At 41.4% G+C, this 20,920-nt stretch overlaps 1 protein-coding gene across 8 annotated transcripts in view; it reads left to right on the top strand.

Moving 5' to 3' along the window:
• The window catches only part of AFF3 (ALF transcription elongation factor 3), a 606,392-nt gene that overhangs the window by 387,184 nt on the left and 198,288 nt on the right, over positions 1-20,920 (top strand). For all 8 annotated transcript variants that reach the window (XM_063617614.1, XM_055243815.2, XM_063617612.1 and 5 more), the window contains one exon: positions 15,802-15,882. In XM_063617614.1, the coding sequence (XP_063473684.1) occupies positions 15,802-15,882 (81 nt within the window). The remainder of the gene's footprint in view (positions 1-15,801; positions 15,883-20,920) is intronic.

A 20,920-nucleotide genomic window follows, 5' to 3' on the forward strand; every position in this document is an offset into this window, starting at 1 on the left:
CACATATGAAATTAAGAACTTCATTGAATCAGGAATAGAGACCGAAAATATTGAGACACAACAATTAAGTCATGAAAAAGAATAGAGAGCAGAAGTTGCCCTGAGCCCTGCATGTGGCTCCACCAAAGTCAGAGGAAGCTGCTCCAGGCTGGGGATTCCCAGAGACATCCCACTCTGCTTGTGATCCCAAATGCCTCCATGATAAGCTAAGCAGCTCACCATTTTTTTATTTTATTTTATTTTATTTTCGAGACGGAGTCTTGCTCTGTCACCCAGGCTGGAGTGCAGTGGTGTGATCTCAGCTCACTGCAAGCTCCGCTTCCCGGGTTCACACCATTCTTCTGCCTCAGACTCCTGAGTAGCTGGGACTACAGGTGCCTGCCACCGCGCCTGGCTAATTTTTTGTATTTTTAGTAGAGATGGGGTTTCACTGTGGTCTCAATCTCCTGACCTCGTGATCCACCCGCCTCGGCCTCCCAAAGTGCTGGGATTACAGGCGTGAGCCACCGCACCCAGCCGCAGCTCACCATTTTACTGATGGTGATGGCCAGTTTACTGATGCACAGTTTTAATGGTTACTATGTTATATTACATTATGCTAAATTATGCTGCTTTGGGTTACGGCATGTGATGTTACATAGTGTCATATACATGTTTACTGTCTACCTCATTTTACCAGAATGTAGCCACCTGGAACAGTGCTTAGCACAAAACACCTATGGAATGTTTATTGACAGAAATTGTTAGGAAGTTTATTAAAACCAAAATCTTCCCTGTAGCTTTAAACCATACATAATGTCTTTTCCACAAGCTAGCCCCTCAAATGTCTGACACAGAATCCATGCCCTTCTCATGCTTCTTCTTTGCCAAAATGCTAATTAGACCCGTCAGACCCATGCAGCAACTGTTCAAATATAGATCTGTTGCGTTTACATGTATTTGTTCATTGTTTATTGCTTCTCTCCTCTCATGGTGCTTACACCTCCTGAGAGCAGGGGCCATGTCTGTTGTATTCTGCTTTGTTTCCCAAGACCTAGAGTAGCCCAAGTGTTTAAATGTGTGTTTGGTTGAACGCATGCCTGAGTGTACAGGTGCACTAATAGAAACTGAACTGATTGGCTCTATTAAGTCTCAGACTGTTCAGCATGATTGTTACACCTCTTTTCAAAACAGGGAACTGTGTCTGTGTTGTCAGTGAACATCAAGGGATAAAAACATTCGTCTGAAATTTGTAGATTGCCTATTTGCCCTTGAGTACCAAGAACCTTCCTTCTCACCTTCTCATAGAGACTCCTGCAAGATCACGTTGGCTCCCTCTTTAAAGACACATTTAGCAAGTGAGTTCAGGCTCTCACCTTCTTTAGCCATTATTAATTTAATGTCTTCCTCTTTTATCTTTGTTTGCTCCCATAGAATATCTTTTCCCAATGTATAAGCACTTTATCAGGCTATGCTAATTCAGTCTTCTAGAAAGCTCTATTTTCTTCAAATAAAAGCAGTTGTCATCCTGTTTATATTTTGGTCCTAACTTCTCTTTTCTTGAAGATCTATGAACTTTTGGAGGGAATTGTTTTAATATTTTCCTTCTTATTCTTAAGGATAGTTTAACCTTATTTCTGAAAAAGGAGAAAGAAAAGAAAAAGAAAAGATGGTTTTTCCAAGGCTAACGAGCTTTCCTCCAGCCTCTGGATTTGACTGTCAATATCTGGAGCACGTTAGTAGACATTTTCTGTTTCCTATAAAGTCATCCTGCCTTTCACACTCATCCTTAAGACCCAGAGACATCCCTGCTGGCCTAGGGCAATGCCATTCAGTGATTTATAAATCACCTCTCAAAACTGAGAAAAATACTTGCAGAAAGTTAGTAGAAGCCTGCTCATTTGGAAGTGATTTAGCTGGGAAACATTTGAAAGGGAGAAAGTCATGTGCCTTTGGCAGGATTGGCCTAACGAACCTTCCCTCTGGTAAACCAGAAGTCTCACCTGACCGGGAACTTTGATCCTGGCCCTAGTAGTTTCCAGGGTTTATTCTTGCCCAGGCTTGTCACCTTGCTCAGCCACCTGCCTGGACAGTAATCACTGCCCTGTCATCATAGCTGGGTAGCCTCCCCCTACACTCCCAGCTTGCCCAACACCTCCTATACTACCCGAGCTGTTGCCTGCAAGGATAGTCTATAGCATGAGGGCAAAGCTTCTAATCTGTAGAGCCCCAAACTAGAAAGAGGGTGCATGCTGATTTCTAGTAACTGTCCCTTTCAAGAAAAATTCCAGACCCTGAGATAGCATCCTTCCTTCCCTTTAGGGACATGCTTTTTTAGTGGCGAAGGGAGTTAAGGAAGCAAATTATTGTTTAATAAGCACATTTTTATTAAGCCTTCTATTTGACTATGAATAATTAACCAGTTAAATATTAACTAATTAACTGAGTAAAATAGATTAAAAAACAAATTCATAAACTTCTTCTATATCCATCCTCTTTCCTCACCAGGTCGAATCCAGAAGCTGCCAACACTAGTTATAAAGGTAGTAATACAGCAATAATTATTTTTTATGAGCACCTACTATGTGCCAGCTATTATACTAGGTTCTTTGTATATTTATCACTAACCACTCAGGTAATCCTGCAAGATAGAACGATTAATACCGATTTACAGATAAGGACACTAATAATCGGAAAAGTAAACTTGCCCGAGGTCATTCTGCTGGTTTATGGCAAGGCCAAAATTATACAAGGTTTCCCAGATGCTGACTCCAAGCCTGATCTCTTCTACCCTCTGCTTCTCTGCAATTGCCACAGGGGTTTTATTGAATGCACACTTCCAAATTGTCTGTGGAAAGGGGTTCAGGAATGGGTTGTGTGGAAAACATGGCCAAGAATGTAATTTTCACCCCCTTCTCCTTCCAGCCTCCACAGTCTTCCAGTCTGTCCCAAATAATGCCATCTTTTCCTTTAAGTATATATGAAAGAGCAGTTTGATTGTTGTAAACCACAGTTAGTTCAACGATCATCTATTTGTCTGTTAGGAAGGCTCACTTCTGGTTGTTTGTGCTACCACTAAAAAGTATTACGTGAGTCAGAAATAAAGTGTCAGTGTCATAGTTAGTAACATGCATTTTCTCCTGAGCCGATCAGAAATTTGGCTCACTTTTTATAAACCTCGAGTTAACATGATTTGACATGATTTGGCTCAGAAATGACACAGTGATGTGTCAGCCCCAGATTCAGAAATTGGGAAATTCTCTCAATGCCCCTCAAATGTTTTAATTTTTTTTTTGCTTGTCAAAAAAAAGCATTTTTAAAATTTAAAATTAGACCAATTATTGCTTCTCAGCATGAGCACAAGATTTGAACAAGTGCCAGAAACTGGCAGGTGTCTGTATATTGCAGCAGGGGCTCCGTGGTGAAGTTGGAGTCACCTGGGTTTAACAAGAGTCACTCAGTCCATGCAGCTGTATACTCAGCAGCAAAACCATCTTCCTAAAATTGTGAAAACCCAATCTAAATGTTACTACTTTGAATATTTTAACGCAATGCTCAGTTCTAAAAAACAATCTCCAAGTTAAAGAATGAGAATCATATTTTTTAAACACAAGTAATAAAATGAACATTGAAAGCCACGTGGATCAAAGAATAAATTTTTTTAATGTTTCATTTTTATTGTTCAAAAAAGTTTCAAGTAAATAAATAGAACAGGAATGTACTTGACACAGAGAGACAATAAGACAGGTGACCCTCATCCTCTGCCCCAAAAGAAAGCAGAGGAAAAATGCAAAACGAGAACAAGAAGTCTCCAGAAAGGTCCAAAGTTAAGGGATCTAGCATGAAACAAACTTTTAAGGTGAAGACTGTATCTTGACTTTTCTCAATGTTCTAATCCTCTCTGTGGAGAGTTCAGTTTCCAGGGAAGCTGAAGTCAAGGAGGTGAAAGGTGGGGTCTCCAATGGCATGGAATTGACTTCTTTGCAATAAGGAGTGCTTTTGACGATGCAAAGGAAGTAATGAAAGGCCAGATGCCCTGTGGCCTCTGCTTTTAGATAAGTGAGAATCTACAGACCAAGGAGCAAGTGTGATGCACAGGTCTGAGTTACCCTCAGCGTTTCCAGTTTGAAGGTCAGTCTGCAAAACCTGAACTGAAAGCTGCGTCTCAAACTGATTCTATTGATTGTTACCCCATTTTATCCCTTGATGATTAACCTCATTGCAGGCAGGGGCAGAGTTCAGAAGCTCAGGCACTGCAATGAAGTAGATTAATCAGCGTCCCATTCTGAGATCCTGTCATCCAGTGGGTCGGTATAAGACCAGAAAACACGTGTACAGCTCCCAGGAATCCCCTTCTCAGGCCTGTTTCAGTTCAAACTGGACATATTCCTGGGTTTTCAGATTGTAGAAACAAGATTTTGCTATGATTTTTGTTAACCTTCTTTTTTGCAGTCTTTTTGGTTATTTGCTCATTTGTATCTGTGTTTGAATCAGTTGCAATTTTGGTTTCTGGCATTTTAGCAGCCTATGCTATACTATGAGAAATAGATATTTTTTAAAGACACTTTTTTCAGCAGCTACCATTTTCCTAAAAGTTTTCAATCAGTATTTCCATTTAAATGCTAGTTGTTGTTGTTGTTGTTGAAGACAGGGTCTCCGTCTGTCACCCAGGCTGGAGTGCAGTGGTGCAATCATAGCTCACGGAAACCTAGAATTCCTAGGCTCAAGTGATCCTCCCACCTCAGCCTCCCAAAGTGCTGGGATTACAGGCGTGAGCTACTGTTCCTGGCCTGTTACTATTAATCGATATGAATGCATTATATTTATTACTTTTCAAACTATACGGGTTTTGTTGTTGTTGTTGTTGTTGTTTTACTGTAGACTGGTAAAATAAGGTTGTTTGTGAATTTTTGTTGATTTACAGGCCAACTTAAAGGTTTTAAGTGTGACTTACTAGTTCTGAGCCTTCAAGCCTGACCCTGGAATCTGTGTTTAAAGGGGAATATTGGGTCTTTGCCCACAAATGCTGGGAATGGATTGACAGGCAGAATGAACTCTGCAGTCCCATTAGGGAAGGAATATGTTTCTCCCACTTGATCTGACTCCAGGGCTACTGCCTGGTGTCCCAGGTACAGGCCGGTAGGAGTGTTTTCCTCTTCACCAGGTACAGTGGCATTAGCTGCCGGCATTTAGATGAAATGCCGTGCAGTAAAAATTACCGTGTCTGTTGTTGGCAGCACTTATCTGATAAGAGTGTCATAACACGAATAATATGTGTGAAAGAACTGAAAAGCTGAATGATTATTCTGATACAGAAACTGAAAATGAAATCATGCTCTGATCCGCAGCCACTGCCACACATAAACATCAACATGGGCATCTTGCATTTTTATTCCTGAGTCACAGAATTCATCCCTTGTCTTGTTTAGAAAACAGTAAGTTTCGGAGCACAAAGAATTCTGGAGTTAACTGCGGTCATCTGCCAGGCAGATCCTTCGATCCTCGCAACAGTCACATATGCTTGGTGAAACCAGTGTAATTTCTTGCTACCGTTATTTTACAGGCAAGAAAAGAGAATTACAGAGAGGTTCAATGAATTCCTATTATTCTGACCATTGTGCTAGGCCTTTGAGGAGTTATAAGAGCGTCATTAGACATGATCCCTTCCCTCAAAGAGTTTGTAATCTAGTAGGGATTTTAAAAATATTCTGATAGTGGTAACACATGACAAGAAAGCTCACAGCACTGAGTAGCATGTAGTTGCTAAATAAGCGGCATTGGCCGGGTGCAGTGGCTGACACCTGTAATCCCAGCACTTTGGGAAGCCAAGGCAGGTGGATCGCCTGAGGTCAGGAGTTTGAGACCAGCCTGGCCAACACGCTGAAACCCCATCTCTACTAAGCAATACAAAACTTAGCTGGGCATGGTAGCATGTGCCTGTAGTCCCAGGAACTCAGGAGGCTGAGGCGGGAGAATCGCTTGAACACGGGAGGCAGAGGTTATAGTGAGCTGAGATCACACCATTGCACTCCAGCCTGGGTGACAGAGCGAGACTCCATTTGAAAAAAAAAAAAAAAGTGGCATTGATTATGTATAAGTGGAGGGTAGAGAGGGCTCACTCGCTAGCACAGGTCACCTTCACAGACAGGCCAGGATGAGAAAGAATGCAGAGGTAAGAGAGATGGAATAACGTGAAAGGAAAAGTGAAACAAGGTGGGGGCAGGAAAGCCTGGGGCAGGACAGGAAGTTAAGACATCAGGCTTGGGGAAGACAGTGTATAGAAAAGCAGCAGGTGGTAATGCCACAGTGGTCCTTGATGGTGCCATGTGGCAGAGCATCTTGAACAATTGGACCAGGGTCACTGGAAACTTTGGAGCAAAGGTGACATAGTAACTGTTCGAGATGGAACACTCCTGTGGCAGTGACAAACAAGGGAGAGAGACCAGGAAAAGTGTTTTTCTCCTCACTTGTTTAAATAAGGAAATTAAAACATGGTTTAAATTTTTTCTAGTTGAACCTATTTTTAAGCTAAATAGACTTTGCAGATCTTCATAGCTGCACACTCTGAACTCGAAGACTTAACTTCAGGCTAAAATTCTATTTTTGTTTCTTCTCTCCTTTGATAACAAAGAGCTGCTACGTGAGGGTGGGGATGCCCGAGGCCTCCTGTCACTTGTCCTAAAACAGACAGAGCCAACTGGCATCAGAAAAGTGGTTAGCTACATGGAGGACATTGTGCAGATTGAGCACCTGAAAGTCTATGCACCATCAGCGTGTGGGTTCTTGGAGACTGGCGTCAGTCTCGCTGTAGAGTAGACGTGAAAATGGAAACTGGCCCATGTGCCCATGACCTCCTAAAAATTGGGATATAGAGGATAGAGAAAATGTTAGACAGTTATGAAGAGCAATATTCTGTATCCTTATCATTTAACCATCTATTCTTTCATTTTAGGAGAAAAGTGAGTATGTTTAGTATAAAGAGTCTTGGCATTATAAGCCTATACAAGGAATAAGAAGTCACCTGAATGTATCCCTTGAGTAACTAGACAACTCTGTAGGGAGAAGAGACTGGTAATGCTGTGTTGAGGCAGATGTGTGGATTCTCAGTTCCATCACTTGGAGTATCTAAAAGGCTAAGGAGTGGGACATGGCAACATGCACCTGTGGTTCCAGCTACTCAAGATGCCAAGGCAGGAGGATCATATGAGCCCCGGAGTTTGAGGCCAGCCTGGGCAACTTAGTGAGACTTTATCTAAAAAAAAAAAAAAAAAAAAAAAGGGCAGGTGACTAAGAAACCCAAGGGCAAAACTGAGGACCTCAAGGCTAGGGGAATAGGGTGCAGCCTTATTCCTGAGTGACAAGAAAATGAAAAAGGAGAGAAGGCAGACAGAGCAAAGAAAGGGCAGGGGAGTTTATAAGATCCGAAGGTCGCCAGCTAGACTTTGGAGTAAGTGGCTTTAAACATTACATTTCTCTTCCTGTCTCTACATATGGTCTGGGAAGTGGTTAAAGGATGGCCAAAGTAGGTCAATAGAGGCAAAGCAGCAATGAAAGGTAGCTGGGGGTGAAGTCAGGAACACAGGCAGGGGTGAGGACCATGGCTACAGTGGCGTGGGATCAGTGTCCTTGTAATGAAATAGCAATTCTTTCTCAGTGATAAAATAGTGTGGAGCAAGCTAAATGCAATTTTAGCAGGAATGATAAATTTTACCTTTGCTTATATTTTAAATCATTACCAGAAATGAGGTGCAAATGAAATACATTTTTATCAAATCGTATTATCCCACTCACTGCTATTATTTTGTTAGAAATCTGTTTTTATGAAAAAACTTAGGGACATTTTCTCCAATAAAAAGTACAGATCATACTTAGGAATCGTAATAATCTCTTTAAATATCTTTCTGTTTTAGTAATACATAGTTTGCATTAATAATCCTAGCTTAATTACAGGCTACATTTGCATGATACTTATTCTTTTATTTAAAAAACTCTTTCCCATATATTCTCTCATCTCAGACTCCCAACAACTAAAGCTCAGAGTGAAGTTATATTTCTCATTTTAGAGACAATTCAGAAACTCAGCTTGATATTAATCAGTGCTGTCTTTTATTGAATGCTTAAATGGGAGGGGAACTATGCTAGTTTCTTTATATATGTATGTATGTATGTATATATGATCTCATTTAATCTTTATGACTAAACCATGGGATAGTTATATCCCCATATCCTGTGGTTGTAAGGTACCACAAACTGAGATCTGATTGATCGTAAAGTCCACAGCTGGAAATCACGGTAGTTTACTGAGCATGTGACTTACCTAAGCTCAGGAGGCTAGCAAGTGATAGAAGAGGAAATCAGGATAATCTATTTGCCCTTGATTTTCCCATGCAATTCTATTGTGAAATTTTAATGTAATGGATAATCAATCTTATAAAAGCATTGCACCTCATAAATTACATTTTATTTTGTATGTATATTACATAACATATTTTGTATTTGCATTACATTACAAATGTATTAAAATAATCCATAGAAATAATTCTTACATTTTTGGAAATTCTTACAGACCTGAATGCTTTAAGTAGCCATATTTTCTTTACTATTCCTTCATGTAGTTAGTAGAATTCGTTAGATGGAAAAATCACATGGAAATACTTAGCTATAATTAAAGCAAAATTAGCAAGCAAGTTTGCATTGAAACATGGATGTTCAGTTCAATTCAACAAGTTTATATAGAGCACTTACTATGTAAGATGTTCCAGTCTCCACAAAGATAAGTAGATAATATCCCTCTCAGAGGAAATTTATATTCCTTCTTTAGGCAATTACGTTTAGTAAATCCAAATGCTCTTGAAAGGGATTATTAGAATTCCTATTTGGGGATTATGCCTAGTAAAACTGCTCTTAAAAGAGATTATTAGGATTCCTAAGTATTGCTTTTATTTTACATTGGAGAAAGAGCATTCAAAGAGAGATAAATGGTTGGGTGTAGATGGAAGTACATATTCATAAAACTCATAACACAAAACAGAATATAAGAGAAAAAGAAATAAGTTCTCTGGAGGAGCGTGAGCAGAGAACTGTCCTATTATATTGGCATAGAAGGGAAATCTGCAAAAGCCTTAAGACACAAATGATGTTTGAGATGAGCCTTAATGGATAAAGAGAGACCCAGAGACATATGAGGAAGGGCATTCACACACTAAGGCGATGGTGTAAGTAAAAGCAGAGGCTAGTTTTTCTTGTAGGTAGAGTATTTGTAGAGCAATAAAAAGGCATGAAGCTGAAGACTGGGACCTTATTGTAGAAGGTCTTGAGTACTAGGGTGAGGTTTCTGAGGGTAAATGCAATACAGTGGAAAACAAATACTGGACTGGGAGTAAAGAGTTATCTGGCCAAACCTAGGAACTGAGTGAACTTGGACTAATCAGTTAATCTTTTTGAGCTTTAACTTCCTTGCTGTACTATGGAGATGGTAATTGTTGCTTTAAAGGTTGGGCATAAGTGACAAAATGCATGGGGAAGTGTTTTGAAAACTAAAACTTAACAGGAGGCGTCATCATCTTCAGAGTCACCATCGCCATCATCATCATCATTCTGGTGTGATGATGCATATGAAGTTTTGTTTTTTTTGTTTGTTTTTTTTGTTCTGAGATGGAGTCTCGCTCTGTCACCCAGCCTGGAGTACAGTGGCACGATCTTGGCTCACTGCAACCTCCACTTCCCAGGTTCAAGCGATTCTCCTGCCTCAGCTGCCTGAGTAGCTGGGATTACAGGTGCACGCCACCACGCCTGGCTAATTTCATATTTTTAGTAGAAAAAGGGTTTCACTGTGTTGGCCTGGCTGGTCTCCCAACTCCTGACTTCAGGTGATCCTCCCGCCTTGGCCTCCCAAAGGGCTGGGATTACAGGCATGAGCCACTGTGCCCAGCCACATGTGGAGATTTTTAGAGCAGAGAAGTTTTTCTGAATTAGGAAAATTCAGTTGGCAGCAGTGTGGAGGTTGGACTGCTAACAGAAGACAGAGAACCAATCAGGATGCTATAAGAGTACTTCAGGTTAAAGATACTGAAGGTGTGATTAGGATGGCAGTTTAGGTAACAGAAAGGAGGGAAAGGTAGACACACTGCAGAGATTCAGTGCTGAATGTTCAATTTAGTACTTGTTCAGAAATGAAGTGAGCACCCATTCTGCTCCAGGCTCTGTATTAGGTGCTGGGCCACCAGACAAAAATTACACAGCCTTGAGGGGTTCATCACAGATTAGAGGGGAGGCACAGATGTATAAACAAGTAACCACAACAGAAGGGACAAGTGTTCTAATAGAGACCTGGACGTGGGAAATGTGGCACAAAGGAAGGCTGAGTCAACGGTGGCTTGGTTTGGCCAAAGAAGACTTCATAGCAAAGGAGGAAATGGAGCTGGGTCTTGATGGATGAGTAAACAACCCAGCAAACAATAGGAGGTTGGGAGGTGCTACCAGCATGTGCAAAGCATGGTATATTCAGGGGATCTCAGCTTGGGAGGCTGGATTTAGGAGTTGGCTAGAATGTACAAGGTCTTGGATCCACTTAGAGGTAGCCCGGGATATGGTAAGTCCAGCTGCTGGGTGAACTTCAGCAAACCACTTAACCTTTTAGTGACTTAGTTTCCTCATCTATAAAGTAAGAAAATAATAAAGCCTACCTTTCAGGGTGGGTATGGGAATTAAGTAAAGCGTTTTAAATCATGCATAATATATTTAAATGCTTAATAAATGAGAATTATTGTTATTATTATGAGAGAGGGAGTGAAAGAGAAGGAATCTGGGATAACTCCAGGCATGCTGACATGAAGAGTTAATAGATGTTGCTGCCATATATAAAATACAAGGAGAAGAAAAGTTTGTGTGGTGCATAAGTTTAGCTTTAAACATGGTGAGTTTGAATTGCTCGTGAGCACCCAGGTTGAGAGGCTCAGTAGACATCTAGAGTGGGCACATTAGACCTGGATGTCTTTTTAGGCATCACCAGCATACTAGATGGTTTTTAAAGCCACAGTAGCAAGATCAGCCAGGGAAAGAATAGTGAGAGGAAGGCTGAACACAAAACACCCAAGGAACAGTGAGAGAAAAGAATTTTCAGCAAAAAAGAATGAGCATGAGATCTCCGAGAGTGGAGCTGGGCCAGGAGGCCAGCGTGGGAGCCAGTGGGGAAAACAGTCAGGAGGAAATGAGCATTCAAGGAAATCCAATGACCTTGACAGCAGAAGGGCTTATGTAAGGGCTGCTTCTGTTGAAAGTGGTTGCTAAGGTCTTGGAAATGTGAAGGTGGGTCATGAGTTCATAGGTATTCGTTTCATTAATCTTAAGCTTACACACACATATGCACAATATTATATGGACTCTTACGTGTATAATCTGCAAAAAAAAACTTAATAAGTCAAAAATACAAATGGTAGATAAGGATGTCAAAACAGCAAGTATAAATACTTCTTTGAGAATGTTAGCTATCAAGAGAAATAGAGAAATGAAGAGCAGCTGGAGGAGGAATACAGGGTCAGAAAAGGCTGAGGGCTGAGATCATTTGTCATTCTTGGGGGAAGAAGCCAGTGGAGAAGGAAAGATTGATGTTAAAGCAATACCAGTGGGAAACTGATGGAACTAGATCCCCAAGGACAGAGAAACAGACAGACAGAGGGTGCAGGCAGGCATTAGCTTGTAACTCATCCTCTTGCAGTCAGACCAGAGGGAAGGCAACGGGGTCAGGCATGAACACCCACAGGTCTGTCTTTGGGAAACATTTATGCTTAAAAGCCTTTGTTTATTCAGTGCCATAGGAGGCAAGGTCACCTGTTGTGAGAAAGCAGGGATCAAAGTGAGGCTCAAGAAAAATCACCAATGTGGAAAGAATGTCTGAGGAACTCAGAAAAAGGAACAGACTAGGAATGAATTCAAGGACTGCCCAAGCCACATGGCCCAAGCCACCACCAGATTGCCCAATTGCCTTTAAAAACCAATAGAAAGACATGAAGGTAGGGAGGGCAGGAGGTGATTTTGGAGGGAGCCATTAGGCTGACTTAAAGGGGTGGCATTGACAGAGAAAGAGGCAGCTCATCTTTAGTGAGGATCCAGAACCACCTGGCGAGAGCCTCAAAGGAGAAGGAAAGGAGGGCCCAAGTTTAGAGAAGTCCGTGTCCTACTTCTGTATCCCACATTGTGAACAGTTACCTTTTCCTAAGGAGCCCAAGCATAGAATCAGAGAAGCTAGAATGAGAGCTTGATCCAAAATTGGAGACATGAGGGCTTGATCCAGATTTGTATGGACCTGCCATTGATTCTCCCCTTGTGTAGGAGAAGCCAGCTAAGATGTCTGCAAGGTGGCTAGTGTTGGGTGTTGAATTTCAAGAGCAATTTAATATGCCGATTTTTACCTATGAGAAATAGGGCTTGGAGATTCCCTGGAATGGGCTGGCTCAGAGTAGACTGGAAAATCTTCAAGACAAAGTCCAAAGGTCAGAGTTAAAGTCAGGGTTGTGAAGCCAAAAATTTGAGAGGAGCAGAGATGGACTCAGAAGAAGAACATGTCAAGAAGGTGAAAAGAAATGCTTGGGGGTGCCCATAAGATTGCCCAGTTGCCTTTAAAAACCAATAGGAGCCAGGCGTGGTGGCTCACTCCTGTAATCCCAGCACTTTGGCAGGCCAAGGCAGGCGGATCACCTGAGGTCGGGAGTTCGAGACCAGACTGACCAATATGGAGAAACCCCATCTCTACTAAAAATACAGAATTAACCAGGTGTGGTGACGCAGGCCTGTAATCCTAGCTACTTGCTTGAACTGGAAGGCGGAGGTTGCGGTGAGCTGAGATCGTGCCATTGCACTCCAGCCTAGGCAACAAGAGCAAAACTCCAGCTCAAAAAAAAAAAAAAAAAAAAATAGGAAGATATCATGAGGGCAGGGAGGGCAGGAGGCAATTTTGGAGGGAGCCATTAGTCTGATTTAAAGGAGTGGAGTGGACAGAGAAAGATGCAGCTCATCTTTAGTGCATCTTTAGTGAGGGTCCAAAACCACCTGGCGAGAGCTTCAAAGGAGAAGGGGTATTTGTATGAGGACAGCAAGCTAAGAGAATGTGTCATCTGCCTTCTGTGGAAATTGCTTTTGTGGTTGGGTGGATGAACAGGTGAGTTGGAGGAAAGGAAGAAAGAAAGAAATGGAAAGATTGATTACAAGCATAGCTGGAATTAGAGAAGAAAGACTGATAATAGACACAGCCAGAGCCAATACCCTAACTTTCAAATTCAGTAGATGCTGAACTGAGCACTTCGTGTACATAAGACACAGTCACAGTGCCTGCCAACGGTGAGTTTTCAGGAAATGTTCATGCAGGGAATGAGTGGGTACTCAGGGATGGACCCTGATTAAGGTACAAAGATCAGGAGGACAGTTTCCACCCTTAAGAATCACAGCTTAGTGGTATCTCAAAGTTTGTCTGCTATTCCACTCTTGGATAAACGGTGTATTAAACAGATTTGAACCTGAAAGTGTCAGTTGTAAGAAGCTGTTGGTCTAGGAAGTGCTCTTTTGAAAGTACTGTTACTCATTTTTTATGGACTTTCCATTTTAGTTATTCCTGAGTTGCTGGAGGACACACTGAAATAATAGTTTATCTTTTTGGATTTTAGCTACAGTCAGAGACAAATTGCACAAATGTGAGGCATTCTGATACACAGAGGGAGTCTGTATGCAAAGTTAACATAAACATACCGGGGTGTTATGTGTAAGTCTGATGTTTAATCATGAGTAATTAGTTTGTACATTGCAATGTTGGCCCTTGAGGATCATACAGTGTAAACTGTGTAAGCAAAAGAGTGATTGCAAAGGAAGCTATTGAGTGGCTGATTAGCAGTGGGATGGACCCAGGGACACATCAGACAGTCAACAAAAGAGGAAAAGGACAATTACTTTAATAGTTTGTAATTGATGAATAATTTCTCTACAGAAGATTTGAGGCCACTTATAGCAAAATCACATATCTTCTCCAGTAATGAAAATGGAAGGGGAAAATCAGAAACCTTGTAGAAGAGAGATGGCCCTATGGGAGAGCCAAGGTGTAGAAAACCCACTTGTGTCTTCATGGCTTTCTTCATCGGGTAGCAACACTCTGGGTAAGAGCTGACCGGGTCCTAGACAAGGTGGCCCAACTCTGAGAATGACGAATAGTCCCTTGACTCCATGGACGAAGATGCCACTGTGGACACAAACTTGACAGTCCTGCTTATCAGCCTCCTCAAAGGGAGACCAAGGCACCAGCAGGGCAGAGATGGGAGGAGAGAGGGACATTTTAAAGGATCACTGGATCCGCCTTTGTTTTCCTGGGGGAGCGTTGGTAACAGCAGAATGGAGAAGGGACACCTGGAATGCATATATGCCTAACCCACCTACTGCCTGTGTCATGTGGGTTATATGATATGGGGTCAGTAAATCCTTCCCGCATGGCTTTGAACACACTCGCCCTCCCACGGCTTCCTGTGTGGGTTCTGCACTATCTAAGGTGCTGGGGGGAGGTGAATGACCCAAGAAAAAAAGGCACATGGCCATTTCCAAGAGCTCTTTCATTCCAAAAGCCTGATAGAATCGCTTTTCAACAGCCACCCACCAAAGGGAGGTAAGGAAATGTCCTCACCTCAAGAGAGAGAATTTCTCACTTTTCTGAAAATGGATCGACCACTGCTTCTGTGCTTGCTTGGGTTTGGAAGTGCAGGCAAATCAAGAAATAGGGTTCGGCCAGGCGCAGTGGCTTATGCCTGTAATCCCAGCACTTTGGGAGCCCGAGGTGGGCGGATCACCCGAGGTCAGGAGTTCGAGACCAGCCTGGCCAACATGGTGAAACCCCGACTCTACCGAAAATACAAAAATTAGCCAGGCATAGTGGCAGGCACTTGTAATCACAGCTACACAGGAGGCTATGGCAGGAGAATCACTTGAACCTGGGAGGCGGAAGTTGCAGTGAGCCAGATTGCGCCACTGCACTCTAGCCTGAGCAACAGAGTGAGACTCCATCTCAAAAAATAATAATAATAATAATAGGGTTCAGATCCAATTCATAAACACCAAGTTGGCGTCCTCAATGTAATTCTGTAATCATTTATTGATTGGAACTCTCTTCCGGAGATGAAACTGAAGGTGAATACTGGAAGTGAATAAAACAACCCCTCTCTCCCTCTCCCAAGGCTTAGAGAAAGTGTGTCAAAAAGTGTATGACAAATTATTCCATATTAAGCTCATGTTGTGTTCTTAATACTGTGTTATAAGAAATGACACCATTCTGTCTCTGTATTATAGGCGTGATTTGTTTTTTCACTCTCCGTGAATGACATTTTTATGAAGACCAAAGTGATGTGTGGGCCTTATCGAGAACTGATACTTTATTTCTAATTGTATAAATAACTCCTCTAATAAAGATCCATAAAGTTAAAAGTACCTTATGCATTTCTTTGGAGACACCCTGTGAATTCTGTGGGATCGAGTCCAAGTACCCTTCATGTGGCATTTTCCATAGAACTTTTGCTACTAGATTGTCCCTTTACTCAGGACCTTAAATGAAGCAAACCTTTTTAAGGTATAAAGGGAGCATGGGGAGAGCCAAGGAATCAAGAATTGGTAAAATTAGGAAATGAAATCATAAAAGTGGATTTCACATCTTTTTTTTTAATTCTTTCGGCCTTTGTGCATTTCTTACACCTTCCCTGCCTTACGAAGGCCCGCTTGTACAGCGCTGCTTTACATACTGCTGATTTTAAATACTGTCTGTATCACAATATTGTTTGTTTTTATCCCATCCTTTAGGAGATGACCTGGCTTCCACCACTTTCTGCTATTCAAGCACCTGGCAAAGTGGAACCAACCAAATTTCCATTTCCAAATAAGGTGAGATCTTGCATCCCTCAGGAGGAATATGCTTCACTCATGCAGGCATTTCTAGTGGGCAGTGGGTTTACCGATGATTGTCTTTTCTCCTGCAAAGATTCCTGCCAGAGGCACGTGAATCTGATCCTTAACAATTTGCAAGCACATACGTATTCATTTATGAAAGGGGGAGAATCAAGCCTCCAATCTTACTTACCTACACTTCTCTGCAAAATGTGATACTACTGTAATTATCATTTTATCTAAAAAACATTCCTGAAGTTGAAATGCATCTTATAATCATTTTAAACATTCAATGTGATGTATAAAATTGTATGTCCTGGATTTTTCTGAAAAGCTGTTATTAAATTAATGATGTATCTTAAAATCAATGTCTTAGTATTGAAGACATGTGGTATTTAATTTCCCTGAATATCTTTTGTAAAGCTTAAGATATTTTCTAGGACTTAAAAAAAGATATCTATATTTTCTAAGGAAAAGCACACCAAAAAATTGGCCACAAAATAAATTACTATATACATGAGTCTAATAGGCTTTCTTTGATTTGAATAACTGACACATACTACATACTCATTATAAAGGATCAAATTATACAAATGGGAAGAGACCAAAATCTCAACATCCCTGGCACTCTAAGCCAGAGATTATTTCCTTACCCGGAGATTACTATCAAGAGTTTATGTGCCATTTCATTTTCCCTGTGCATTATATATGGAAAATATATATATATTTGGAAAAATATGTATATATTTTTCCAATTCCTAAGTTATATAGCACTAAGAGCATTTTTTCCAAAAGTTGATTTTTTTCAACAATCTGTATCATTACTAAATATCAATATCACAGCTTTCTGGTCAGGCATGATGGCTCATTCCTGTAATCCCAGCACTTTGGGAGGCCAAAGCAGGTGGCTCAGTTGAGGTCAGGAGTTCAAGACCAGCCTGGCCAACATGGTGAAACCCAATCTCCACTAAAAATACAAAATTAGCCAGGCATGGTGGTGCACGCATGTAATCCCAGCTACTCGAGAGGCTGAGGCAGGAGAATCACTTGAACCTGAGAGGTGGAGCTTGCAGTAAGCTGAGATTGTGCCACTGCACTCCAGCCTGGGTGACAAATGGAGACTCTGTTTCAAAAACAAACAAAACAAAAAAGTAAATAAATATCAATATCACCGCTTTCTAAGGTGAATTATTGAAAGAATTGTTCATTGCTGTTATCACAAAGATAAATTCCATTCTAAGAGTTGATTTTTCTTATAATAAAATGTATTTGAAGACCTTTTCAAGTGAATATATAGAGATTTTCTTCATTCTTCAAAACGGCAGCAAAATATTTTGTATGAATTTGCCATAATTTAATCAAATTCCTTTCAGTGGACACTGAGATTATGTATGGCTTGTTATTATTACAAACACTGTTAGATCAAATGCCTCTTTGAATGCCTCTAATAAGGATACCTCGAGTAGGAATTGCGGTTCTGGGCATCAGAAGCCACAGTTACTTTGGACTGTGTTTCAAGAGTACTTTTGGCCCAGCGTGTTGGCCCAAACCTGTAATCCTAGCATTTGGGGAGGCCAAGGCAGGAGGATTGCTTGAGGTCTGGAGTTCAAGACCAGCTTGGGCAACATAGTGAGACCTCATCTCAACAAAAATATGAAAAAATTAGCCAGGCATGGTGGCACACCTGTAGTCTCAGCTACTTGGGAAGCTGAGGTGGCAGGAGGATCACTTAAGCCCAGGAGGTCGAGGCTACAGTGAGCTATGATCACACCACTGCACTCTAGCCTGGGTGACAGAGCAAGACCCTGTCTTAAAAAAAAAAAAAAGACCAAAAAAAAGTACTTTTTACATATCTTTGCCAATGATTATCATCTGGGTGTTTTAATCAGTGTGTCTGTATGGTGAAGGAAAAGTTGATATCTTGTTGTTTTCATTTGCATTTTCCCAGTTACTTCTAAGCTTGAGCATTGACTGTTTTTCCTTTGCAAATTGCCTGTTCATTACCCATTGCCACTTTTCGAAAACTAATTTCTAGGAACTCCTTAACTCTTATTCATTTATCTATTATATATGATGCAACTTTCTTGCAAACCTTTTTTATGTGCCTTTTACACTAGCAAAGTGTTTAATTTTTATGTCAGAGAAAAAAGATCTTTCCTGCTCCAATATTCTAAGAGTGTCCTCTATTTTGTTTTAATTCTTTTATACTTTGTTTTAGTTGTGGATGTTACAATGTAGGATTCTAGTTTTCTTCTTTTCAATGGTCAGTAAGTTATTATAATACTATCAGTGTAATAGCCCATTCCCCTCATCACTGGTTTGAAATACCCTATGTCAATAGTTGAGCTTCTCATAAATACATGGATTTGTCTCCAGACTCTCTATTCTGTTTTTCGATATGTTTATCTAATTCTTTCCCAAGAACTCATTGTTTGAATCAGAGGTCAAGAAGCTTTTTCAGTGAAGGATTAGATAGTAAATAGTTAAGGCTTTGTAGGCAACACCTCAATGAATGAAATGTGATATCTCATTGATGGAATTGACATCAGAACCCATATGAAGTTCCCAGGCTTCTAGCCCTTTCATTCAGTACAGGGGAATTTAGCTGAACAGTTTATTCAGTATGTACTTCCAGTGGCATCCTGCCATCCTTAGAATAAAATGCACAATGCTTACAATCTTTGCACATAATCTAGCCAAAATAATCCAGACCCAAAACAGAATCATAGACATTTTTGTTATGTGTAGGTATCATGGTATAAGTACAACTTTTGATATAATTGGGCACATACCAAAGCATAGTTTATTACGACTTTTCCAAAAATATTGTACCAGTTTGTTCTGTTTCGTTTCATGTAGATACTTAAGTGCAAGTAATGACTTGACTTCAGAGGTAAAATTGAGATTTTAAATCATTAGTACAAAAATTTCATTTTTTTTAGCTCTATTGAGGTATAATTGACAAATAAAAATTGTATGTATTTAAGGTAAACAATTTGATGTTTTGATATTGTGAAATAATCACCATAATCAAGCTAATTAATATATCAGTAACCTCACATAGTTACCATTTTCTTTTCTTTTTTTGGTGATGAGAACATTACCTCCTAGTAAATTTCTTTTTTTTTTTTTTTTTTTTTTGAAATGGAGTCTCGCTCTTTCACCCAGGCTGGAGTGCAGTGACGCAGTCTCGGCTCACTGCAGGCTCCGCCCCCCAGGGTTCACGCCGTTCTCCTGCCTCAGCCTCCCGCGTAGCTGGGACTACGGGCGCCTGCCACCTCGCCCGGCTAATTTTTTTGTATTTTTAGTAGAGACGGGGTTTCACCATGTTAGCCAGGATGGTCTTGATCTCCTCACCTCGTGATCCGCCCGCCTCGGCCTCCCAAAGTGCTGGGATTACAGGCGTGAGCCACCGCGCCCGGCCACCTCCTAGTAAATTTCTTAAGATCTATCCTCATTGTTAACTATAGTCACATTTCTGATACATCATATATTATTCATACACACACGTGTACACACACACACACAGCATAGACATTGTACTGCGGGAACTAAGCCAGACACAGAAAGCCAAGTACTATATGTCATTACCTATATGTAGAATCTAAAATCGACACACAGAAGCAGTGAGAATGGTGGTTGCCAGGGGCTGGCAACTAACACTTCTGCTTATTTTTCTTCAATGAATAGGTGTTATAGAGCCATCCTTGGGTCAAGAAAGTAATAATGGTAGCCTTCCTCATGTGAGACTTGTTTTCAAATTGTTTACTTTAAATATGTACAGTTTGTGTTATTGTCACTTATACTTTTTTTAAAAAAAGTCGTTGAAAAAATAATTACTGTAATGGAAGTATGACACAGTGTAGCAAAAACATTAGCGTCAAGAAGATTTCAAAGCACAGGGTAGGGCCGGGCACGGTGGCTCACGCTTGTAATCCCAGCACTTTGGGAGGCCGAGGCGGGTGGATCACGAGGTCAGGAGATCGAGACCACGGTGAAACCCCGTCTCTACTAAAAATACAAAAAATTAGCCAGGCGTGGTGGCGGGCGCCTGTAGTCCCAGCTACTCAGAGAGGCTGAGGCAGGAGAATGGCGTGAACCCGGGAGGCAGAGCTTGCAGTGAGCCGAGATTGCGCCACTGCACTCCAGCCTGGGCGACAGAGCGAGACTCCATCTCAAAAAAAAAAAAAATAAAAACAAAAAACAAAGCGCAGGGTAACCCTTGAGTTTACCTGTGCAGAGCCTCGAAGGAAGAATGAAGTTTGCCAGGCAGGAAACAAAAAGCAGCAGGATGAGCATTCCAGGGGGAGGGGATCAGAACAGGATACACAGCTGGAAGTATTGGGAGTGGCAGTCACCACATCACTTTCAGCCCTGGGTTCTAATGATTTGTACACGTCACCTCCACCGCTAACTTGCTGGACTCACTTCTGTAACCCTTAAAAAGCCTAGCAGAGAATCTTGCAGACCTAGTAGAGTGCTCCCAGAGGAGGACAATGCCAATGCACAGGTGGGGCTGGACCTCCCCAGGCACCTACCTACAGAAGACATTTGCAAGGGGAAAGAAGGCCGGTGAGACACAAGCTACACGTATGTGGGTATCTGGATGGGGTGGCAGGAGACACAAAAATGGAAAGGACTTCAGTGTGTGGTCCCTTTGGAGAAAGGAACTTTGGTCTCCCTCTGTTCTGGACCCAGCCTTGCTCTGGCTTCATGAAGAATGAAGGAGCTTCATAGCCTGTGGGGCCCCTGGGGTTTTGCAGCTGGCTGGGAAGAACAGTCCTCCTTCAAAAGCAGCAGCCCCAGGACCCGAGGTTTGCCAGCAGACACCTTATCAGAGTGTCTGATAAGGGGACCTAAAATGTGGGAGTGGCCTGGTAAGGTAGCTGACCCCTCCACAAGCAGCCTGGCCAAATGCCGGTAAGAATGATAATGGGACATTATTTGTACCCACAGAGTGGCACAGTTTAGAACACTGGGGTTATAGCCAATTACTTTTGCACTAACAGTTGTTGTTTGAGTGTACCACCAAGAA

Source organism: Symphalangus syndactylus, chromosome 14 (assembly GCF_028878055.3).
Source record: "Symphalangus syndactylus isolate Jambi chromosome 14, NHGRI_mSymSyn1-v2.1_pri, whole genome shotgun sequence".
NCBI classification, from domain to species: domain Eukaryota; kingdom Metazoa; phylum Chordata; class Mammalia; order Primates; family Hylobatidae; genus Symphalangus; species Symphalangus syndactylus.